At 45.4% G+C, this 21,451-nt stretch overlaps 1 protein-coding gene across 2 annotated transcripts in view; it reads right to left on the bottom strand.

Moving 5' to 3' along the window:
• MYOF (myoferlin) overlaps positions 1 to 21,451 on the bottom strand; it is a 174,608-nt gene that overhangs the window by 17,011 nt on the left and 136,146 nt on the right. The window contains exons 38-48 of one of the 2 annotated variants that reach the window (XM_030809247.1): positions 19,999 to 20,075; positions 18,072 to 18,128; positions 16,512 to 16,523; positions 14,491 to 14,589; positions 12,599 to 12,724; positions 10,567 to 10,722; positions 10,038 to 10,129; positions 6,456 to 6,626; positions 5,557 to 5,705; positions 2,617 to 2,756; positions 75 to 163 (exon numbers count right to left, since the gene is read on the bottom strand). In XM_030809247.1, coding sequence (XP_030665107.1) covers positions 75 to 163; positions 2,617 to 2,756; positions 5,557 to 5,705; positions 6,456 to 6,626; positions 10,038 to 10,129; positions 10,567 to 10,722; positions 12,599 to 12,724; positions 14,491 to 14,589; positions 16,512 to 16,523; positions 18,072 to 18,128; positions 19,999 to 20,075 — 1,168 coding nt within the window. The remainder of the gene's footprint in view (positions 1 to 74; positions 164 to 2,616; positions 2,757 to 5,556; positions 5,706 to 6,455; positions 6,627 to 10,037; positions 10,130 to 10,566; positions 10,723 to 12,598; positions 12,725 to 14,490; positions 14,590 to 16,511; positions 16,524 to 18,071; positions 18,129 to 19,998; positions 20,076 to 21,451) is intronic. The other variant, XM_030809248.1, reaches the window with a different exon arrangement.

Genomic DNA, 21,451 nt, shown 5'->3' with positions numbered 1-21,451 from the left:
GGAAGGTACTTTTTTTTCTGGTCCTGGACCAAGTCCCCAGCCCAGTGTACGTACAGGGTCTCAAGATGACTTACTTCTTGGCTTTCCGGGGTGTGATGTTGAAAGGAGGGCCTGGTGGCCCCAAACTCTTGGGGAAAACATCCACCCACATCTGAAGTTTTCCCTAAACCATTTGAAAATGAAAAGAGGACTGAAGTTACATGATGGGTAGCAGAAGCCACAATTTTCTTTCATACTTCTTAGATGAAACTATTTCTTTGGTCCCTCTAATTTATTAGTCCATATGGAAGGCAAGAAGTGTAAGAGAGCAAACCAAGGTTAATCTTGTATGTACAATGTCATTTAGGCCACCCACTTTCCATTCTCACCCAGGGGTCTCTGATGGCTGCACATGCCCACCTGTATCATAGTCTGGGTCTCACCTGGTTAATAAAAATTGTGGACTTCCCATCACTAACCCAACCCCAACATACACAGACATCCCACATGCAGGCATGCGCGCCCAATATACATGCAGGCATGTGTGCGCGCACACACACCCACATATCCCCCCTCTTACAATGACTTAAAATTGGGTCCTTCACCTTTAGCAGTTCTCAGGCTGTCATTCTATCCATCACATTGCCCACCTGACACCAATCACCATTATGCCCTCCCCAAGGGTTTCTCTACTTACCTCAAAATACAAAAAGTAATGAATGCAATTAGTGAAAATGGTATTTAATTTTGTAAAAGAAAAACAACATGGCATTTTCAAAAGAGGAGCTCAAACAAGGATAACATTACAGTTCCCAAAAGGTAAGGATTCCTGGCCATTGGTTCATCAGTGCCCACCACCAGGTAAGTGGCTAGCAGGAAGGGGAGGTAAAAGCCTGGACTGACATTTGTGCTCCATCTCGGTGAGGTCCTGCTCAGCTCTTTGACTGCCACAGACTTGGCCCATCCATCTGACTCGAATGTTCTTCCAGACAGGTCAGGAATGCCATGAAAAAACTATATCAACTGTACAAGCCAATTTATATTCTTCAAACTGTTTTTGAATGTTCTGTAGACTCTGTCTTCAGACAAAAACAAACTGATCTTCAAGAAAGTTGCCAAGGAAACCACTAGATTGGCTTCCTAATGCATTGTGATCAAAATACATTAAGTGGAGCTCTTGAAAAGGGATGTATTTTACTATGATCCTGACTCTCCTCCAACTAATCTCTAAGGCTCAGGGCTCTACAATTCATCAAGCACTCTACAGAATATTAGGCGTCCAGTGTCTCCCCAAACCCAGCCACAGTCTGTGGCTAATGCTGGAGGCAGAGATGATGGGGGTTTGAGGATTCCTAGGGAGAAATCGTCCTCACTCTGTCATTTCTTGAAACTCCTCATACGGCTAAGGGGTGAGAGGAGAGAAAAGGAGGAATACGTTCTTTGGTGAAAGGAAGAGTAAGAAAAGGAAGAAATGGAAATGTAGAACAAAATAAAAGCAAGAAGGAAGGGACAAAACAACCTAGACAGCCCAGGGCAACCCTTTTGCAATGAGCGTGTCCATAGTTTTGCTGTCAGGGTCAACAATATTTGCATCCATTAGATTAATATTTTTGTGTGTGTGTGTGAGAGTCTGGCTCTGTCACCCAGGCTAGTGTGCAGTGGTGCAATCACGACTCACTGCAACCTCTGCCTCCCTGGTTCAAGCGATTCTCCTGCCTCAGCCTCCCGAGTAGTTGGGGTTACAGGCGCCCACCACCGCGTCCAGCTAATTTTTGTATTTTTAATAGAGACAGGGTTTCACCATCTTGGCCAGGCTGGTCTCGAACTCCTGACTTGGTGATCCACCTGCCTCGACCTCCCAAAGTGTTGGGATTATAGGCATGAGCCACCGCGCCTGGCCTAGATTAATATTGCTTAAAGTGTGATCAGAACCTCTTCAGGTACTTGTTAAAATTCAGATTCCTAGACCTACTGGATCCAAATCTCTGCAGACACTGCCTGGACACCTTCATTATAACAAGCTTCCACATAGATTATTTTGTCAGTGGCCATGTCTTGCTTTGCTTCTGTGGAAACTGCTCTCCATCTTCTGGGAGTGGAATGTCCCCCATTGCTATCCACCTGGTCCTTGTCTCCCTGATATTGTAGTCTCAGATGGCACCTCCTGAACTGGGCTGAGCTCAATCACTTTCCCAGACCCTGCCCACCTCACTGGAGCTGAGTGGTCCCATGGTGGACAAAGGAGCCAAGTTTGGGCAACAAATCCCTATGCATTTACAAGTAGATGGGGCTGCATTACAACACACAAGCACTCAAGGACTCTCTGTAATACCTGGACTCATAGGAAGGTGATCACAGCAAGAGGGTAGATGAAATAGACTCAGAGAAACAGATGAGACACAGAGAGACCCTGGTTCTGGTTTGTTCTGAGTCATGGCCAATCTCTTATCTGGATTTAGAGAGTTACCTGAAAATTCTTACAAAAAATTCCCCTTTGATATGACGCTAATTTGAGTCTCCTTTCTATTTCTGTGCATCTAAAACTATTCAAAGAAGATTAAAGGGGCAAACATGTCAACTACTGCCATTGCATTTGGGGCAGGGATAATGGTCTTCAAGGGAGGGAAGGCCCTTTACCTGGGAAATGTTGGGCTGGAAGGTGCTGTGCAAAGTCCTTGTCTCCACGTGCTCAGGGACCAGCCCCTGAGTCCTGAGGATGTGAAGAGCAAGCCGCTCTTCAGGGGCCCCCAGGTGCTGGTGCAGGATTTTGTTGGCTTCTGCAATGGAAAGCGGCATTGAAGCAGGAATGAGTATTTGAGAATAGTTCAGTCAGATTGCCTGGAGCTGCTTCCAGCACTTCATCCCAGACTTTGCCAAAATGGACAGGCAGTGCCAACATGCAAACTTTGACTTGTGAAGGAAGAGTTGACAGAAAGAACTTCTGACCAGGAGCCCTGTCCCACCCAGGCTCAAGCCTAACTTGTGGACTGCCAAGAGTAAAGGGACCAGGACACCAGAACAGGTAAGTGGGAGCGTTATGTATTTACTTCTGTGGCACAAGCTCATGGCCTGCCTGTTTCTCAGCCTCCCTTGCAGTTAGAGGAGGCCATGTGACCAAGTTCAGCCAGAGGGTAACATGGGTAGAAGTGACACGTGTATCCCTTCCGGACCTGGCCCATAAATCCCTCCTGGGTAGGAGTCTGTATGTGCCTTTTTCTTCTGGCTGCAAAAAGGAACAGCAGCCTCAGACTCCTGCACTTAAGAACTGCAGAGCTAGAAGATGGCAGGGACCTGGGTCCATGGAGCACTGCTTGGAAGACAGCTACCCACCTGGAGGAATACCTACTTAGAATCAATGAGAAACTTTTTTTGTGTTAGAACACGGAAATTTGGAGCTTCAATTTTTACAGCAGCTAGCATCACTGGTATTCTGGGTTTTTTGTTTGTTTTTTGAGACAGTCTCACTCTGTCATCCAGGCTGGAGTGCAATGGCATGATCTCGGCTCACTGCAACCTCCGCCTCCTGGGTTCAAGTGATTCTCATGCCTCAGCCTCCCGAGTAGCTGGGATTACAGGCATGTGCCACTATACGCAGCTAATTTTTATATTTTTAGTAGAGAGGGGGTTTCGCTATGTTGGCCAGGCTGGTGTCAAACTCCTGGGCTCAAGCGATCTGCCCACCTCGGCCTCCCAAAATGCTGCGATTACAGGCATGAGCCACCGTATCCGGCCATCACTGTGGTATTCTAAAAACATAGGCCCCAGATTCTCTTGACACTTCTCCCATGAAGAGGTGGGGGTCTGTGTCACTTCCCTTTGAATCTGGAGACATAGTCAAACACTGAAGTATGGAGAAAAGATGCTGTGTGACTCCAAGGCTTAGACACAAAAGGCCACACAGCTCCTGCCTGGTTTTCTGGGGACCCTCACTCTGGGGGACACCATCCACATGTATGGAGCCTGAGTCTGCAGTCTGCCCTGCTGGAAAGGCCTGTGTAGGTGCTCTGGTCATCAGCTCCAGCCGAGGGCCAACACAACTGCCAGCTGCATGTGTGGGCCACCTGACCACTCTCCCGAGCAGGGCTTTCAGATGACTGCAGCCTCAGCCAACATCTGACTGCAACCACAGGAGATGAGCCACCTAGGCTCAAACCTAACTTGTGGACTGCCAATAGCAAAGGGACCAGAACTCCATATTGGATAAGTGGGAGCATTCTGTATATACTCTCGCAGCACAAGCTCATGGCCAGCCTCTGCCAGAACTGCTCACCTGAGCCCGTCCTGAATTCCTGACCCCGCAAAACTGAGGAAAATGAAATGGTTGTTTCCAGTTACTAAGTTTGGGGTGATCTGTTATATATCAATAGTAACTGGAACAATCCCTGTGACGGGGGAGTTGATTGTTTGGGGGTACCCTTAACCATTAGACCATGATGCTTCCCAATTTATTTCCAATCCTGTTTGCAAGTTCACGTTAGGAGCAGCATCAACATTTCTTAAACATCTAAACATTCCTGATACCGAGTCCTCTTTAAAATGGAAAGACAAAACATAGGTTTGTTTGTTTTTTGAGACAGACAGGGTCTCACTCTGTCACCCAGGCTGGGGTACAGTGGCACGATCTCGGCTCACTGCAACCTCCGCCTCCTGGGTTCAGGCGATTCTCATGCTTCAGCCTCTTGAGTAGCTGGGATTACAGGCGCACGCCACCACACCCAGCTTTTTTTTTTTGTTTTTTGTTTTTTATATTTTTAGTAGAGATGGGCTTTCACCATGTTGGTCAGGCTGGTCTTGAACTCCTGACCTCAAATGATTCACCCGACTCGGCCTCCCAAACTGCTGAGATTACAGGTGTGAGCCACTGCGCCCGGCCTCAAAACATAGTTTTTTACAATGTCATGAATCCAGCTGCGGAGCAGCAAGCACTTTTTTTCCTGTGCACCTTTGTTCAGCTCCCCCTGGATATCCCATGCCCTTGCCACCGCCCCCTCTGGGTAACCCTCCCCCATGCAAAATATGGAAGCACAGTTCGCATGCTCTATGATGCTTACTGCAGTCTTTGTCATAGTGTGGCTAGCTGTTCATGCGTCAGGACAGGTTGGATTATAAATTGCTGCTTGGGAAAGAGCAAGACCCCAAGCAGGGTCTTGAACATGAGCCAAATGGGAACGTAGCAGGCTCTTCAAGCCAACCATAGCATCCCTGAAGCTTCTGGGAGAAGGGATGGAACAAATGATGGGATAAACCTGGAAGGGAAATTCCTGCACTACTGTCTGGGCATTTTTGAGCTAATTATGCATTACATGGAAATTAGTTCATTACTAGTACTTTGTATAAAGCTCTAATGGCTATGATCTAAAAAGGGCAAGTGAAACATAAGACAGACAAGAAAATGTGTCCACTTTGACACTCGACAAGACAGCAGAACTCTGACGTGGCTGTTGTTAGTGTCACGTGCACAGCGTCTCATGTGGTATAATTAGGGTACTGGCTCTGTCTATTCACTCCCCTAAACCCAGCAATATATATGGGTTACTATACTTTGTATCAGTTTACAATCCACAGCTAGGTGCTCACCAAATTCATCCAAACTGTAGTCTCGTCCTCCATATCTGATTCTACTCCCATCTTCGGAAAGGATGGGTTGTGGGAAGCCTTTGAATCTGGCGACATTTTGAAGCAGCTGTGTTGGTCTCAGTTGATCTCGCCAGGTATTGACTCCAGAACTGTGAATAGCATCAAGTGGCTCGGAGTTATGGAGAAGCCTGCAGGTTCTTCTCAGATTCACACACACATGCTCATGTAACTCTTAGGTGCTCCCATACAGTGGGTGCAGGAAATCTGTGCTACACTCTGACTTTGGCCTAGAAATCTATTTCAGAGTCCTAAAAACCCATATGCTATTTTGGCCTCAGCGAAACAAATGTATTTATTTAATATTATTTAGCCCTCAGTTTCCTCCTCTGTAAAAGTGAGGAGTTGAGATCACTCTAGTCATAATAGGCAAACTCATAAACTAGAAATTGCAAGCTATGTCTTATCAGATACTGTGGAAAGACACTGTATAGCAGGCAGGGGAAGAGGGAGTCACAAAATTAAGTAGAGGGCACAGAGAATCCCTATTTCCCAAGGGCAGGGAATCCCTGCTATCAAACGTTGCCGGTCCTCAGTCCTTGACATCCAGGAGGGGCTCAATGAGGATGAGCAAGGGAAATGGTCTCTGGGCTGCTAACTGTGCCATTCCCCAGTGCACAGCACTGCTCCAGCTGCCACCATTTTACACACACTGATGTGAATGGAGGCCATGAGGTGGCCTGGAGATTCCCTAGAATAATCCTGTGATTGAAATCCATACCTAACTGAGTGACAGGAGCAGTGGCTCAGTGAAGGAAGGCACTAAGGTAGAGGGCCTAGGCCTCCCCAGGTGCCAATGTCAGAGGCAGCAAAGTGCCTCTTGTACAGTCAAAGCAACTTACACACAGTACTCCTCTGGTATGCCGCAGTGGGACCCAAAGCGGGAAAGGAATCGGTTTTCCAGATCAATAATTGTTTCTCCTACTTTTTCATCCCGGGTAAAGGTGTCATAATCATAGACAGAAATTTTCAGGTCTTTTTCTTGAGGTAAGTAGCAGCTCAGTTCGTACATCCTAAATAAACAAATACAAGGTCAGAATCTCCATGATCCATCTGAGTACCTCACAAAAACCGGGGCCCTGTGCACAGAATTCCCAGGCTGTGTGTGGTATGGCTGCTGGAGAACATCTGAGTAGGATAACCAGGGTGATTGGTGATGGGTGGCTTGATAAATGGTACCTATTAGAAATAAGAAGAGAACATATGCTTGCTCAGGGAAAACTGTGGGCTTTAAATGCCTAGGTTCAAATCCTACCTCTGCTGCTTACCAGCTGTGGGACTCTAGACCAGTTACTTAACTTCTCTGTGCTAAGTTTTCTCATCTGTAAAGTGGTGATAATAACACCTCCCATCAGTGTCACTATAAGGGTCAAGTGAAGAAATATTTAGAGAGCATTTGGCATGAGTGCATTGCTCCAATGCCAGTATAATAATAATGATGTATTATATTATTAACTTTATCATCACATGCTCATTAGCTGTTCACCAGCGCACCTCCACCCAGCTCAGAGATGAGTAAGGCACAAGTACCCTGACTTACAGCCCCCTACCTGTGCCCCTCCTAGGTTCCCTCCTCTGCCTCAATAGAGACAACTGCCCCATGGAACATCTTTGACTCACATCACAGAAGCACAGGGGAGGGGGGAGTGAGTGTGATTCACCATAGGGTGTGATGTGCAGGGTGCCCCGAAGGCTCCCCTCTCCTCCCAGACCCTCTGGGTCTGCCCTTGGCTCCAGTTCTTTAAGGCTTTTCTATAGAAACCACACGAAAATGCAAACACTCCTGAGATGAAGAGAAAGAGTCAGACAGTGCTTCTGGGGTGGGTGGGCAATGTGCGCTAGAGGGTGGGCTTTGGGCTCTGTATCTGCACTGTCCACAGAGGGACAGTCCCAGAGAAGGTGCTCAATACGTTCTGTTGAAGGAGAAGCTGTGAGAGGCCTCCTTTCTCCCTCCTCCCCTTCTCCTTGCACTCTGGTGTGTGGACTGGTTCATGCCCAAAGAGCCAGGAATGTTGATCCATTTGAGCAGAAAACGGATGTGAGAAAAGGTGCTTGAGTCATGACACATGAAGCACCTTACCCACATGTGCCCCCAAACATCACATTTCTAATCCCAAATTCCAAGAAGCAAATCATATGTGGTCTCTGGGAGAAAGAATTCTTCGGTCAAATAAGGTTGAGAACCACTTCTTTTGCAGTTCTTCTGGACAAACTAAAGGTTCTGAGAAGTCCTGCAGTTATAACCTTTTTAAACCCAAGTGTCTTGCTTTTACTAAGGAATATATATTTTTTCTTGGAACATCAATTAATATCCCGTGGAAGACACCGATATTCTTTTGAAGGTGATCTGCCATGATGGATAGGACTCTGAGTAACAGCCACACACATAGGAAAGGTTGGTCCTTCCTGAATTCCTGTTCCAGAGTCCGCAAGATTCTCTGCGGAGGAGAAAGCTACCCTCTAAGACTGAGGCCGTGGACCGGAGCCATCTGGGGGTGCTGCAGAGCCGGCGTCTCCTTGGCTCCACCCTGCTGGATGAGGGGAAGTCTGCCCACCTGCCAGACAGCGATTGGCTGAGCAGAGCCTACAGCACCGCTTCCTTCCAGGGTGCCTCTGAGCAAGACTTTTCCTGCCACTTAATTAAGCTTGTGCCTGGCTCCTCTGAGACGAGCAATTCAGACAGAGTTGCCTTTCTCCCTTCAAAGCTGGCTTTCCCTGCTTCCCTGTCTCCCTCACAGGAGCCCTCCTTCCTGCCCTGCGTGCCTTTTCCTGTCTAGACCTCGGGGCTGGATCAGTGGAAGAAAAGGAAAACGATCATATTGCGGTGCCAGAGGATTACTTCCATTCCCTGGCCCGGGCGCATGGCCTTGGGTGTGCAGCACGCGGGGGATGGGAGGGGGTTGCGCAGGTATATGTGTGTGACCCACGACAGAGAAAGAATACGTAAGCCTACAAACCAACAAACTTGAGAAGAAAAGCTTATGGGCGAGCTAATAAAGCCAGAAATAAAAATATATGCCACGCAGCAAACAAGAACACAGTATTCTCTCACTCAGCAAGGTTCTGAGAACAAAACATCATTTTCACAAATGTCTCAGACAGAGAACATTTTTCTACAGGTGATGGCTTTGCCACAAATGTGAAACATCACCAAGGCGGTTGGAAAAGCATGGGGCTTGGAGTCAGCAGAATTTCTAGCTAAATCTCGGCTCTATCACTTACCCCACCTCTATTAATAGAGCTCTGGGAGCCCTGTTTTCTTCACCTGTACAGTCGGGTTGGTAATCCCTGCCCTGAGCAGCTAATAAGTTTGACTGGAGATGGAAATCAGACCGTGGCGTGCCACACAGACACTGGGGTCAGATGGTCTGAGTTCAAATCCTCATTCTTCTTTTTTTTTTTGGAGACAGAGTCTTGCTCTGTCGCCCAGGCTGGAGTCCAATGGTGCAATCTCAGCTCACTGCAACCTCCACCTCCCAGGTTCAAGCAATTCTCCAGCCTCAGCCTCCTGAGTAGCTGGGATTACAGGTGCATGCCACCATGCCTAGCTAATTTTTGTTATTTTGTAGAGACGGGGTTTCACCAGGTTGGCCAGGCTGGTCTCGAACTCCTGACTTTGTGATCCACCCACCTCGGCCTCCCTAAGTGCTGAGATTACAGGTGTGAGCCATCGTGCCTGGCCCTCACTCTTCTCTTAACAGCTAAGTACATTAAACACTGAGTCTCTCTGTGCCTCAGTTTCCTCTGTTATAAAATAGGAATGATAGGCTGGGCGCAGTGGCACATGCCTGTAATCCCAGCACTTTGGGAGGCCAAGGTGGGAGGATCACTTGAGGTTAGGAGTTTGAGACCAGCCTGGCCAACATGGTGAAACCCTGTCTTTATTAAAAATACAAAAATTAGCTGGGTGTGGTGGCCCACGCCTGTAATCCCAGCTACTTGGGAGGCTGAGGCAGGAGAATCACTTGAACCTGGGAGGCAGAGGTTGCAGTGAGCCGAGATCACGCCACTGCACTCCAGCCTGGGTGACAGAGCAAGACTCTGTCTTAAAAAGAAATAAAATAGGAATAATAACAGCACCTCAGAGTTGCGAGATTTTTTTGAGATATTTTATATAAACAGCTCCACAGACAGCCAAGTGGGAGGGGAGTCCCCGGAAAAACTCCAACTGGCCTGTGCTTCTATAACACTAGTACTAATGCTGCCTGTCTACGCTGCAGGCTATCAGAACCAAGCTTCTTCACTTCTGTGAAATTCTTCTATTTTGGGTTTATCTATTTATTACCTGCTCCCCTGTCTAGAATGTTTATCTAGTTCACAATCACAGTTTCAGGGCCTAGGACAGGGTTGGACACACATTAGAGTCTTCCTACATGTTCCGTGGAGAAACGAAGGCCAGAAAAACATTTAAGAATGTATATTACCTGCCAAAGACTGGGTTGAGAGTGTTGGGAATGTAGTGATCTCGGTCTTCAATGACTTTTTTGCCCAGTGTTATTTTTATGTAAGGGTCACACTGTGGGACAAAATAGACAGGATGTTACATCATTGTAGGGCGCAAGGTGAAGTCAAGTTCAGGGACAGACTCAGCTCACCTCCACACCCACTCCCAGATGATGACAAGGTGGCTGCTGTGGCACCTTGTGCCTAAGACGAGGGAGCAATGCTCTCCTTTGGGTGGCATGCAGCCAGTTGTGTGGGTGCAGGGGTGGTGGCGGGGGGAAGTCCTGGCTCACACCTGTAAAATGAGAAGGATGAACCAGGGGACCTTAAGCCCCTGCAAGCTCTTAGATAAATCCCCATGGGGACAATCCTCCTGAATACATTGTTTTGATGGAGTATCTTTCCCCTGGTGAGATAACAGACGCCCAGAAAGAAAGAACATGACAATTATTGTGGCTGATGACTGTAATTATCTTGCTACAGGAGAAGGCCCCACACCCAAACTCTTACCAGGCCATTGTTGTCCTGGGGCTGGAGCTCTAAGCCTCTAACAATGTAAATCCTAACCGTGCATTCCTGCGGGACGCTGTCAGGTAATTCCCGAAACTGTCTGGGAGGGGCTGGCACGCTGGGGTCATCCGGCAGAGGGTAGATCCGAAAGGAGCCCTAAGAGAGAGAGACAGAAGGACTCACAGGGCCCTGGGTGGCCCAGGCAGAGGGCTCCTGGGAAGTCCCCTCCTCCGCCAGGGGTGTGGGATCGTGGGATGGAAGGCTGCCTTTTGTGAAAGAAATAATGTATATTGCACTTTGCATATTTCCAGTAGGGAAAGTGAAATGATTCCCGAGTAATTATTTGAGAGCTCACAGGGGAGAAGAGATGGCAGAGCAGAAATTGGGAGTCAAGAGGAGAACATAGGCCAGTGTGATGGAGGAGGTGGTGGTGATAAAGAGTGAAATCCTGCACATTCTTTGAAGATAGGAATAACAATCATTACATTTTAAACCCAACGAAATACCAACAGTGATTCCCCTTTTCCTGTAGCACCTCTGTACTCCACCTCCCACTCCCAGGCAAACTCCTGTTTATCTTTCAAATCTCAGCTGAAAGGTGTCACTTCCTCCAGGAAACCTCCCTGACTGCTCCTGGGCTGGGTATGTCCTCCGGGTGCTCTCATCTAACCCCACACTCACCCCTGGCGCGCAGCACTGGCCTCTGCATTGAGATAATCTATTTATTCTCTAGATCCTTCATTAGACTGTGAGCTTCTAGAGACAGGTGAGGGGGGCATTAGGTCTTGTTCATCACCCTATCTCCAGGGACTAACACAGGACTAGGCATATAGTAACAGCACAAAAATTGTATTTTGAAGGAGCGAGCCAACAAGACCTGCTGGAGAGGCCACATATTTTGCCTTAAAACCAGGAGAAAGCACTGAAGCTGGATTCAGAACATATAGGTCTTAGTTCCAGCAGTCTTCATTCAGTCAAGCAGCATGGAATAAGCACCTACTATGTGCCAGGTACTAGGGACCCACAAAAGAACTCAAGGACTTCCGTCTGGCACAGCGATGTTCAGTAGGGTTGGCTGTTGTGCCATGTGTGATTGCTTGGTGGGAGGCTGTACTGAGAAGGATTTGAGACCATGCATCGGGCATCATCCTCTCATCCCTTAGCAATGTCTGCTACAGGCAAAGGATTAAGAAGCAGCAGCAGCACAACTGCCATGACTTTGCCAAGCGTGGTTGCAGGGAGGGGCAATTATAACAGCAGATACTTTCCCTGTGTAAGATGCTTTCATGGAGGCATGAACCCAGACCTGTGGGAGCCCAGAGCAGGAGTGAGTCACGCTGCCCGAAGCAATCAGGGTACACTTGACAAAGACAGTGACATTTGAGCTGGCACTTAAAAGAATGAATAGGACTTCATCAGACCACAAGTGGGTAGAAAGGGCATCCAGGGAAGGAAGAAGAGCCTGTCCCAAGCCTCCGACATGAGAGGACAAGGTGTGTCCGGGGCTTGGGCGAGGCTCTCCCAGGCAGGAGGGTGGAGTGTGTGATGGGGAGGGAGGCAGGGGACCATGTAGCTTGGGAAAGACTAGCTCTGCCTTTGGAAGGAGTTGCGACTTGACTGTGGAAACCCAAGCAAAGCCTTTCAGTAGTTCAGAGAGAAGATCAGATTTGGTTGCATGGAGGCTGGAAGGAGTGTGACGAGAAAGGTGGTGAGGACTGTCAAGTGAGAAGTTGTCACGATGATCCTGCTGAAAGCATGGTAGGGGCAGTAGGATGAGGAGAGGAACCAGATCTTGGAGAGACTGCATCTTAGGATTCAAGGCTGCTTGGCATGAGCAGGGAGGCAGGAAGAGATGCGAAGATGGCTCAGAGTGCTCTGGCTCCCCCTCCCCCTTTTCCTTTCTGGCACCTTCCAGCAACCCTCAGAGGCTGCAGGATGTGCCCCTCCCTAGACCCTGGTTGTCCTTTATCCTAGGCCTATATAGAAAATGAAGGTGGATTTTAAACAGGACCAACACACACATCTTACTCACCTTAAATTCTCCGACCACAGAAGGATCTTCATTTTCATCTGACTTGCCTCGGTACAACTTGAATGTATCTGAGAAGTCTGTCAGGCCCTCAAATTCTGCTACATTTTCTAGTTCGCAATTATATATCTGAAAACCACCAACAGAGTCTTAATTTCTCATTAAAATGCAGGTAAGGTCTAAAATCAAAAGGGCTGACAGTATCAAGTGGGCATGAGGTTGTGGATGGGGCAACCGGAACTCCCAAATCGCTGGCGGGAGTGTAGACGGATACAACCACTTTGGAAAATGTCTGGTAGTTTTTTATGGAGTTAAGTAGCCACCTATTCTATGATCCAGAGATTGCATTCCTAGGCATTTACTGATGAGAAGTGAAAACACGTACACATGGTAGAGGAATGTTCACAGCAGCTTCATTATCAGGAGAATGAAAAAAATAACTTGTGGCATATCTACACAATGGAATACTACTCAGCAATGACAAGGGAAAAACTATGAATACACACAACCACACGATAAGTCTCAAAACTATAACATGGGGATAAGAGGCCAGACACACAAAACATATATCATATGAGCCCATTTAGATCAACTGTAAAATCAGGCAAAATCAGTTTATGGTGAGAGAAATCCAATCAGTTGCTCCTAGGAGGGTTGAGGATAGCGGAAAATTGACTGGAAAGGGACACGGGGAAGTCTTCTGTGGGAATGGGAATGTTCTCTGTCTTGTTTTGGGTGGTGGTTCACATAGGGTATATACAATAATCACAACTTGTTGAATGGATCACTTTATCGTATGTAAAATATTTCTCAATTTAAAAAGCAAGAAGAAAAGAGGAAGGAGGAGAAGGAGGGAAGAAAGGCAGGAGAAAAGGAAGAAGGGAGGGAAGGAAGGGAGGCAGGAGGGAGGCAGGAAGGAGGGAGGAAGAAGGGAGGGAAGGCAGGAAGAAAAGAAGGAAGGAAGAAGGAAAGAAAGGAAGGAAAGAAGAAAGGAAGGAAGGGAAAGAAGGGAAGGAAAAGAAGGAAGGAAAGAAAGGTAGGAAGATAGGCAGGCAGGAGGAAAAGAAGGCAGGCAGGAAGGGAAGAGAGAGTGAGGGAGGATGGAGTGTGAGGCTGAACCTTCAGCCCCGTTGGATCATTTTTCTGAATTAACGGTCCTTTATATGCTAGTATTTCTTAAGCTACATTGAGAGGTTACGGCAATAACATGAAAAGGTGTGGGGTTTTTTGGCTTTGATGGGGAAAATTATTTCAATGACCAGATATTTCTCATTCTAAAGTTTTTTTTCTCATATATATTGTTCTGAAAACTTTAGCACTGCTTCTACTTGAGTACACTACAGGCTGAAAATTGAATGAAGAATTAGAAAATTCAAAACATGAACAGAAAGCTCAGAGCTAGTCAGCCGTTCCTAGCTCAGTTGCTTGTCTTCCTCCTGTATACATGTTCTCATGGCTGTGATTTTATGCTGCATATATGTGACAGATTCACCTTTTCAGCTCGTGAAACCAATCCCTGTTCAAAGTACACAACAAAGCATGTTGACATCTTGTGTCATTCTGCAAAGAGCACTATGACTTCTGGGGTTCCCTGAGTCAAACTGGATCATCGTGGCCTAATTAGTGTGGTGCCAGCCCATTCCCAATCGTCTGCCAGATGCCTCCAAGCCCCAACGTGGCAGTCACGTAACCATAACTCAATAGCTGTCCTCAAGTCCCTGGAATCTTTGCAAAGCCAAAACTCATGCAAGAGAGCTCTCCAGGAGGACAGAGGTTTTCCTGGCCCCTGCTCATTAGCACCCACCCAAGGGACCTTTTAGTCATCCCCTTAGCTCTGCCTGTGGCCAGTTTTAAGGATGTCGATTCTCCACCCACAGCAGCATAGATCCAGGTACCTTGAGCTTGGAATAGCCTTTCTGAATATACTGTCCGCATTTTTCATGTTCCCCTGAGGAAGCATAAAATTTACTCCACCAATCCACAATTTCTTCCTCCTAAAGACATGTGAAAATGGAAAAATCTTTAGTGATGTCCTGGATTTCCAATCGATGCAGGAAAATGCTATGTAATAGTTAAGAAGAAATAGGTTCTTCTGACCCCGTTATAGGTGAGATTATATATGACTTTTGTTTACATGCACAATAGACAAAGTATTCACGATTCTTCTACTCAGAAGCTAGAGGTGAAATGGCCATTCTTGGCCAATGAAATGTGTTTGGCTTTAATGCCCACAGTCATACTAGATAATGTTCTTATGTCCTTTAGACACAATCTATTAATTTGTTGGTTTTTACATTTTTGTTCTGTTGACTTCATATTTACATATACATATAAATTTAAAGAAAACCTCCAATATATGTTTTCTACTATCTCATTTTCTTAGCCCTTTTAGCCAATAATGCCTTGTAATACAATACTCACTAGCTAAGAATTGGAAAAACTGGTTTTAATTCAAGTTCCTTCCTTTACGTTATAAGCCATACCCTTATGTTACCAGCTGTACTGACTTGGGCAAGTTGTTTAACATCTCTGAGCATCAATTTCTTCATCCACTGAATGGGATAATAACACAATGGACAAAGCATTCATATGCTGCCTTCATCTACCTGCCTCCATGTGCCTCCAAAAGTTGTTCTGGAAATCATATGGGATCTTTAGGAGAAAGAGCTTTGAAAATTATAAAACATGAAACGAAAGGCGGGAGGCATCATGGTTCAGTTAGACCAGGGCTCCCAACCTATCCTAGGAGATTCCAATGCAATCAGTCTGGGGTGAGACCAGGGCATCCAATAAGCTTTCAGAAGTTCCCCAGGAGAGTCCAATGTGTATAGAGTGTTGGGAATCTCTGGTTTCGATGGGTGGTTCTTGGTTGGGCAGAAGGGACAGCATGTCAGAGTCACTTGTGGAATATTGTCAAACTATAGAAGGCCTCCCACTCAGATTGATAACAAGAATAGATTCTTATCAGACCCACCCATTGCTTATTTTAACCTACCTTGGAAATAGTAACGCCAAAACAAAAACAAAAAAACACAGAATGTCACCTGCAATAGAGCCTCTTGGGGGAAAGGAAGAAGGGACAAGAAAGGCTACTACCTTTTTTTTTTGAGACGGGGTCTCGCTCTGTTGCCCAGGCTGGAGTGCACTGGCATGATCTCAGCTCACTGCAACCTCCGCCTTCTGGGTTCAAGCGATTCTCCTGCCTCAGCCTCCCGAGTAGCTGGGACTACAGGCATGTGCCACCATACCCAGCTACTTTTTGTATTTTTAGTAGAGATGGGGTTTCACCATATTGGCCAGGCTGGTCTCGAACTCCTGACCACGTGATCCGTCCACCTCAGCCTCCCAAAGTGCTGGGATTACAGGCGTGAGCCACCACTCCCGGCCTTGAAAGGCTACTTCTTATTCATGTTGTATTATATATTACATTATATGCTTCTTATTTGTGTGTGTGAATGCGTGTGTGTTACACATATTTACACAGAATTACTTCCCCTTTATGGGTCAGCAACCTACCCATGGATTCTTTTTTTAAATTTTGACACTGAGTCTCGCTCTGTTGCCCAGGCTGGAGTACAGTGGTGCAACCTCAGCTCATTGCATTGCAAGCTCCACCTCCCAGGTTCAAGCGATTCTCGTGCCTCAGCCTCCCAAAAAGCTGGGATTACAAGTACCCACCACCACGCCTGGTGAATGTTTGTATTTTTAGTAGAGACAGGGTTTTGCATGTTGGCCAGGCTGATCTCGAACTCCTGGCCTCAAGTGATCTGCCTGCTTCAGCCTCCCAAAGTGCTGGGATTATGGGAGAGAGCCACTGTGCCCGCCCCCTCTAGATTTAGAAAAAAATTATTCCCATAAAAATTCTGGGCAGAAAATACATGAATCTTAAATGTAGCAAAATGTATACCATAGTTACCTTTTCTGTCAGCTGCTTGTGCACATGTCGAGTGAGGAAGAGGGCGAACCATATAACAAGTCACATAGATATGGAGACCCCAGGAACATGAGGTTTAAAGAGAAAGAAGGAAAAATTATTATTCATGCATGCCTTATATTATCAACATTTCAATGGGCTAAATTATTTAAAATTTTCTAAGTCAAGATGAGCCCACAACTGAACCCACCTTACTGGTTTCTTTTCTGAAAATATGCAAAAGGTTACACACAGTATTACAATGAAAGGCTTGGAAGTAGCCCCTTCCCTGCCCCCCATCTCATGTTTTCAATGGAGTTAGACATTTCCCAGTTGGGTGCACACAGCTCACACAGGAGTGGGGTGTGGAGCTGCTCATCCCCCTACCTCAGACCTTACGTTCCTTTTAGTTCCTAAAATATATCTCCAAACTTGGTCTAATTCTCCTCCCCACAAAAAACTGTTCTGTCACAAGATATGTTTGACGGGGCTTGAATGTGGTCCTGGTATCTGTTGGAGCATTAGCCAAGCTCGTCCTCAGCAGCAGTTTGAAGACCTGCTGCCTAGACCCCTTTCTGAGATCCTAACTTTATGTTCATCCTAAAGGGCTCTTCCTCCAGCTGCCATGTGAGAGGCCACAGAGCTGCTTCTGTAGGTGCCCGTTGGTATTTTCCAGATTGATTTTTGTTCAGCACAACCGAATTGCCAAGAGAGGCAGAGGGACAGATAGATATATCAATTCTTTCTATTAGATTCATACCAAAGCAAGATTAAGGGTTAAATCATCACAGCTGAATTGAGATTTTGGAGAGAGTGATTTTATTTCCAGAGAACTCTTACATTCTCAATGGTTCCTGAAATCAGATTTTTAGAATCCATTTGTTCACAATTCAAACCATTTCAAGGAAAATAATAGTTCATGATTTAAAAGGCATTTTTTTTTTTCAGACTAAGTTTTGCTCTTGTTGCTCAGGCTAGAGTGCAATGGCATGATCTCGGCTCCCTGCAACCTCCGCCTCCCAGGTTCAAGCTATTCTCCTGCCTCAGCCTCCCGAGTAGCTGGGATCACAGGCACCTGCCACCATGCCCGGCTAATTTTTTGTATTTTTAGTACAGACGGGGTTTCACCATGTTGGCCAGGCTGGTCGCGATCCTGACCTCAGGTGATCCACCTGCCTCAGCCTCCCAAAGTGCTGGGATTACAGGCGTGAGCCACCGTGCCCGGCCTAAAAGGCATTATTTAAGACAAGTTGCTGATTTTAAACTTTAGGATTAGTATGGGAGAATTTATTCGTGCCTACACAATCATTAGTTCATGTGGAAAGGTAATGGAAGCAACTGATGTGACTTGCTTTATTCTATCTAATAATAAACTTGCAATGGGAATCAAATCATTAAATGGCACAGAAGATTCTTCTTTTAGGCTTAAAACAATCACGTTTGCTTAAAGATCACTTTTCACTCCAAAATCTACTATTGGAAAGAGTTGTAAGAATAATTCAAGTCTTTAGGCCAAGGTCCCACAGTCCCAGGCAGCCTCATGCATTTGCTTATCATACATACATGCACTGTCGTTGGAGAAGCCATTTTGCTGAGTGCTGTTGACATACTGCTTAAGCACTGGAATTGGAAGGTAATTGTTGAGATGGCCATGTACGCGTGTCCATGTTATCTGGCTAGCACTTGACCAATTTTCCCCGAAGACTTATTTCTCACTTTTCTTGTGATAGTGCTCAGCCCATTTGTTAAGAATTTCCATGGACATCACAGAGTAATGCCATGAGTTTGACTGTCACTCAAAGACACAGCCTCCAGCCTCCAGCAACAGCATAGTTATTTTGGAGGCATTCCCTCCCTTTACCCAGACACAAGGCCTGAATTGAGGAAGTGGTAATACATGCGCATTACATGTACATTACATATACATGTAACACAGGACATCAGCAAGCTTGTTATTGGCTCTTTCAAAGTGCAAAGTTGTTTATTTGACCTTGTACAGATGTGCGATGTCTACTTTGATGAACAAGTGGACTCAGATTTTTAGAGATTTCAACCAGCCTTTCTTATCAACACAGTGTACCTCAATTGGATGTTAGGAGAGCAGGCTGATTAAAGCAATTTACAATATAGTGGGAATGACTGATACTACCATCCCCCATCCTGCTATGTTGCAATGTTTAATTCTATGATGTAAACTGAACTTTCGTAAAGTGTTGCTACAGTAACAGTCGCATTTCTTAACTATGGTTAAGAAATGAATGAAAATACTGGCATAGACTGTTGACTTTATTCTTCTCCTGTTCCTCAGTTGTACTTAGGGCTACGGAGTACACTGAAGGCATGTAATAAGAATTGACTGACAATGAGAGATGGCAAACCTGGAGGCAGATTATACAGCAAGACCTTAAACTGTCTTTTTCTAGAGCAGTTGTAAAAATCTACAGAAAAGATCTTAAGTATATTAACTTCTGCCAAGGCTACTACTATCTTATTTGGGGTATTTGGGGTGGCTTACAGAGTGATCACAGTAGTTTTGGCCTATGGGATTGGAAATTTGATATTGTCGTTTGTGACTGCGTAGGATTCCCAGAGAGTAGAATCAAACACACTGCTGCACAGTGCTGGCTGTGGAGACTATATTTTATACGGTCCAGTTGTTAGTGAGTTTAATGCAGTGGGAAGGAAGTAGATTTTTTTTTAAGGCACTGTTTATGGACATAACATATTAAAGTGCAATCATGTGCATTTTTGGGTTAGTTTGCACATTAAAACACGCTGCGAATGTTCATCATAAATGCCAAGAGAAACAGGGAGATATTTGGTGTTTTTTTTTTTTCTGGGCTGAGGCTTTTTCCCCCTTTCCTTCGTGTAGAAGTGGCTGGAATAGTTAGTTCTAAAATAGGGCCTTGAGTGAATATTTCAAACAATTTCTTCACTTCAAAACCACAGTGAAAATAAAAACCTGGGTGTCCCATACACTGATAAATATGGTCATTAGAAATTTATCAAACACTTCTGCTTTATGTAGGGGGAAGAATCTGGCGTGTTGCATGTTATCTCTGATCTGAATGTTGCAATGCTATAAATTTGCTTCTCAGACTTCACTTTCTAGCAAACGATCTTTCTCAGACTGTCCACACCTGTGGTTCTCAGACCTGCCGGCATATTAAAATAATTCGAGGAGATTTAAAAACATACTGATATCTAGGTCCCTCTCCCTCTCCCTCTTGGGAGGTGGGGCCTGTGCATGGGCTTTATTTTAAGTATTCTGGGTGACTTGTTAGTGAGGGTTGAAGACTACTAGTCTACACAATGTCATCATAACTGTTGATGAGTGCAAGATTTAGACTCTTGTCTGTACTCAGTCCTCAATAAATGGATTGGCTGATGATTGTAATTGCAACAAATTGTTGTTTGACTGAATTCACCAAATGCTTAGACATCTGGAAGATAAAACTGACAGCATCCAATGATCAGCTCTGAAGCCTACCTTAGAAGCCAGTAATGGTTTGGTGTCTTCCATTTCGATAACGATGTCCCGGCATGGTGGGGCAGACAGAAGGCAGGCTGCAAGACAAATACTTTCTTAATCTAAGATACTTAGAGAAATACAGTGGTGAACATTCTACTCCAAGTTTAACAGCCATAGGGTGGATGGTAGAGTTTATTCTTGGATGAGACTTATGTAATAGAGAGGACAACTCCTGAATGTAGAAAATAACCCAACAATCCGTCACGTTTCCCCAAACATAATACAGTTTTAGACATTTTCTAGGGGATTATATGTCCATTACTGTTTTTAGACAATTAGTCCAGTGCCTATACAGAAAGTGCTCAAAAAAGAATTGTGTCAATACACGTCTTTAGAGGGTGCAGGAGTAAGTGGGGAACCGACATTTTTTAATTTCAATAGCTTTTGGGGTACAAGAAGTTTTTGGTTACATGGATGAATTATATAGTGGTGAATTCTGAGATTGTAGTGCACCTGTCACCTGAGTAGCGTACATTGTGCCCAGTATGCAGTCTTTTATCCCCCTCCCCCTTCTGAGTCTCCAGTGTCCATTGTACCACTCTGTATGCCTTTGTATTCCCATAGCTTAGCTCCTACTTATAAGTGAGAACATACAGAGAGCCTACATCTAAAGGGGTCTTCTTTTCTTGAAATTTGTTGCTAAGAAACAGAAAATAAAGAAGAGAAAAATAAGAAAAAGAAGGGAAAGGAGGAGTGAGAGGCCAGGGGAAGGAGAAATATCTAATGTAGATGACAGGTTAATGGGTGCAGCAAACCAACATGGCACGTATATACCTATGTAACAAACCTGTATGTTCTGCACATGTATCCTAGAACTTATATAAAAATAAAAAATAAAAAAAAGAAGGGAAAGGAAAGGAAAAGAAAAGCAGGGTGGATTGTTGTATATTTCAGGTCTGAGTTTGCAGTGGCTTATTCAGCCCTTATTCTCAACAGCGTATGCAGAGGGAGAAGACACATGCCCTGACTTTATATACAACTCTCAGAATATCTGTGACTCAGGATTTGGGGGTTAGAGCATGGACTCAGGAGTAGTCCCTGGGCTTACTACATTTGATTCAGCTAAAGGGGTGGGGGGTACCAAAGCCTCACCCTGGGGCGGGGGTAGGATGAGAGGTACATCTCCCATTTATCGAAGAAGCATCAAACAGGAAGACATTTAACAGAAGGCCAGAACCTAGACAGAACAAACTCTGCCAAGCCAACAGAACTTTCTGTTTAACCACCCTGGCAATTGACATACAGGGCATAAAGGAGGAGAGGCAACAAACCTTTTTCCGTACCTACCATGTGCTGGTTACTGAACTAAACACTTTACTTACATGACCTCACTTAATACCTCAATAATCCTGTAGAATATGTACCATTATCCCTGTTTTAAAATTTTTAAAACAAACTGAAGCTAACAGCA

This window comes from Nomascus leucogenys, chromosome 3 (assembly GCF_006542625.1).
Source record: "Nomascus leucogenys isolate Asia chromosome 3, Asia_NLE_v1, whole genome shotgun sequence".
Lineage (NCBI taxonomy): Eukaryota > Metazoa > Chordata > Mammalia > Primates > Hylobatidae > Nomascus > Nomascus leucogenys.
This window is presented reverse-complemented; position numbering and strand designations above follow the sequence as displayed.